Source organism: Wasmannia auropunctata, unplaced genomic scaffold (assembly GCF_000956235.1).
Source record: "Wasmannia auropunctata unplaced genomic scaffold, wasmannia.A_1.0 LD281849.1, whole genome shotgun sequence".
Lineage (NCBI taxonomy): Eukaryota > Metazoa > Arthropoda > Insecta > Hymenoptera > Formicidae > Wasmannia > Wasmannia auropunctata.
In genome coordinates, this window is record NW_012081041.1 from 1 (window position 1) to 1,488 (window position 1,488).

The 1,488-nt window shown below is 27.8% G+C and overlaps 1 protein-coding gene across 1 annotated transcript; it reads right to left on the reverse strand.

The window, feature by feature from the left end:
- Positions 1-630: 630 nt before the first annotated feature.
- LOC105461640 (probable phospholipase A1 magnifin) lies at positions 631-1,229 on the reverse strand. Its single transcript, XM_011708146.1, has 3 exons — positions 1,153-1,229; positions 925-1,081; positions 631-786 (listed from the first exon to the last, which is right to left on the reverse strand). Exons 1-3 carry the CDS (start codon positions 1,227-1,229, stop codon positions 631-633), a joined length of 390 nt encoding a protein of 129 aa, XP_011706448.1.
- Positions 1,230-1,488: the final 259 nt, after the last annotated feature.

Here is a 1,488-nt window from a genome sequence, read left to right on the forward strand (position 1 = left end):
TGACTGGAGTTCAGACGTGTGCTCTTCCGATCTTTTCATTTGGACCTATGTAATTCCATAAAAAATAAATAGGATCCTTTTCTAAAGTATCGATCTGAAAAGTAGAGATTTCAAGCTGTAAAATGCTTTTTTGAACATCTCGATACGATCATTTTTGACGAAGTTACATTCTCTTGAATTTTGCCTATTTTTGAAGGGTAGAGTAAGTGATGCTTTAATTTTGTTGAGAAGTGTATATATGTAATTTTACTGTGCACTACAATAAATTTTACAGTAGTAAAATACAGTAAAATTTGTCTAAATACTATATTGTCCCACAATTAACATGATTTGCAGGGTAAATTAAAAAAAAAATTCTCTCCGTGTATACAGAATAAAGATCTCGTAATTTATTGAATTTAAAATTGTCTTGATTGTCGTTACATTTCAAATTACATAATGCACAAAACTAAATATCAACAGGCAATATTTATTTTGCATTATACACAATACATATATTGCATTGATCATTACACATTATTTAATTACTACAGTATTATTTGAAAAATTATTTAAATTATAACTAGAATTATATGAATTTAAGAGATTTATATCTATTATACACACATATATATATATATATTTTTTTATTCAATGTAATATTGTAAAATACCTTGCCAAGAAGTCACCAACTTTGCGAGTGTTGCGCACTGCAAAAGGATACTCTAACATATTTAAGGGGAATATAAGGTCGTGAGAGCACGACGCATTAGTCCAATCTAACGAAAATACTGCATCGTAACCTCTCTGTGAAATATTGAGTTGTTTTTATTTATTTCCTTTATTATGAATATTTTTATATTACTTGTACGATATAAGATTTCGAAATTACGCAAAGAAATTCTGCGTATTAATTTTATTCTTATAAGTATAAGAAATATTTACCTTTAACAATAAGGAGGCTAATTTAGAAAAATTAATACCAGAATAAATATTGGTTGCATTTAAAAGAAAGCCATGAGCCATAAAAAAAACTGGTTTCGAGGAATCAAAGAGATCGCAGGATTCGTTTACTTGGACAAATTTGCCTTTAGGAATATCACTGTGAAAAATGCGAACGTAAGCAGTAAGAAAAATAAATTTGCAGTGAAAGCTCATACGTATGTGTTTTACCTTGTGTACAAAATCATCGGAACCGATTTGACACCGAAGATACAACTTGATGGATTTACTGTAAAGTTGTCTATCATGGTATATTGTTAAAAACGCATAATTCGCATTACATAAATGTATATATCGTGTAAGAAAAATTGATAATATTATAATAAAGTACAATGGTCCAAAACAAGTTATGTGAAAAAAATTATAGATGATCTATAATATTCAGGAGAATTTGACAAGAAAATACCACAATATGCAATCATTTTGCTAAATGTTCTATACAAAAATTGATATACTGACAAATGTAAATTATTTGAATTGACAAACGTACAGATGTGAAATTATATC

Bases quoted from the DNA above. Each gene is read 5' to 3' on its own strand.
- LOC105461640 (XM_011708146.1), bottom strand. From the start codon at position 1,229: ATGATAGACAACTTTACAGTAAATCCATCAAGTTGTATCTTCGGTGTC. The intron at 1,082-1,152 runs GTAAAACACATA...CATTTTTCACAG, and splicing joins CCGATGATTTTGTACACAAG to TGATATTCCTAAAGGCAAAT. The intron at 787-924 runs GTAAATATTTCT...AATATTTCACAG, and splicing joins TAGCCTCCTTATTGTTAAAG to AGAGGTTACGATGCAGTATT.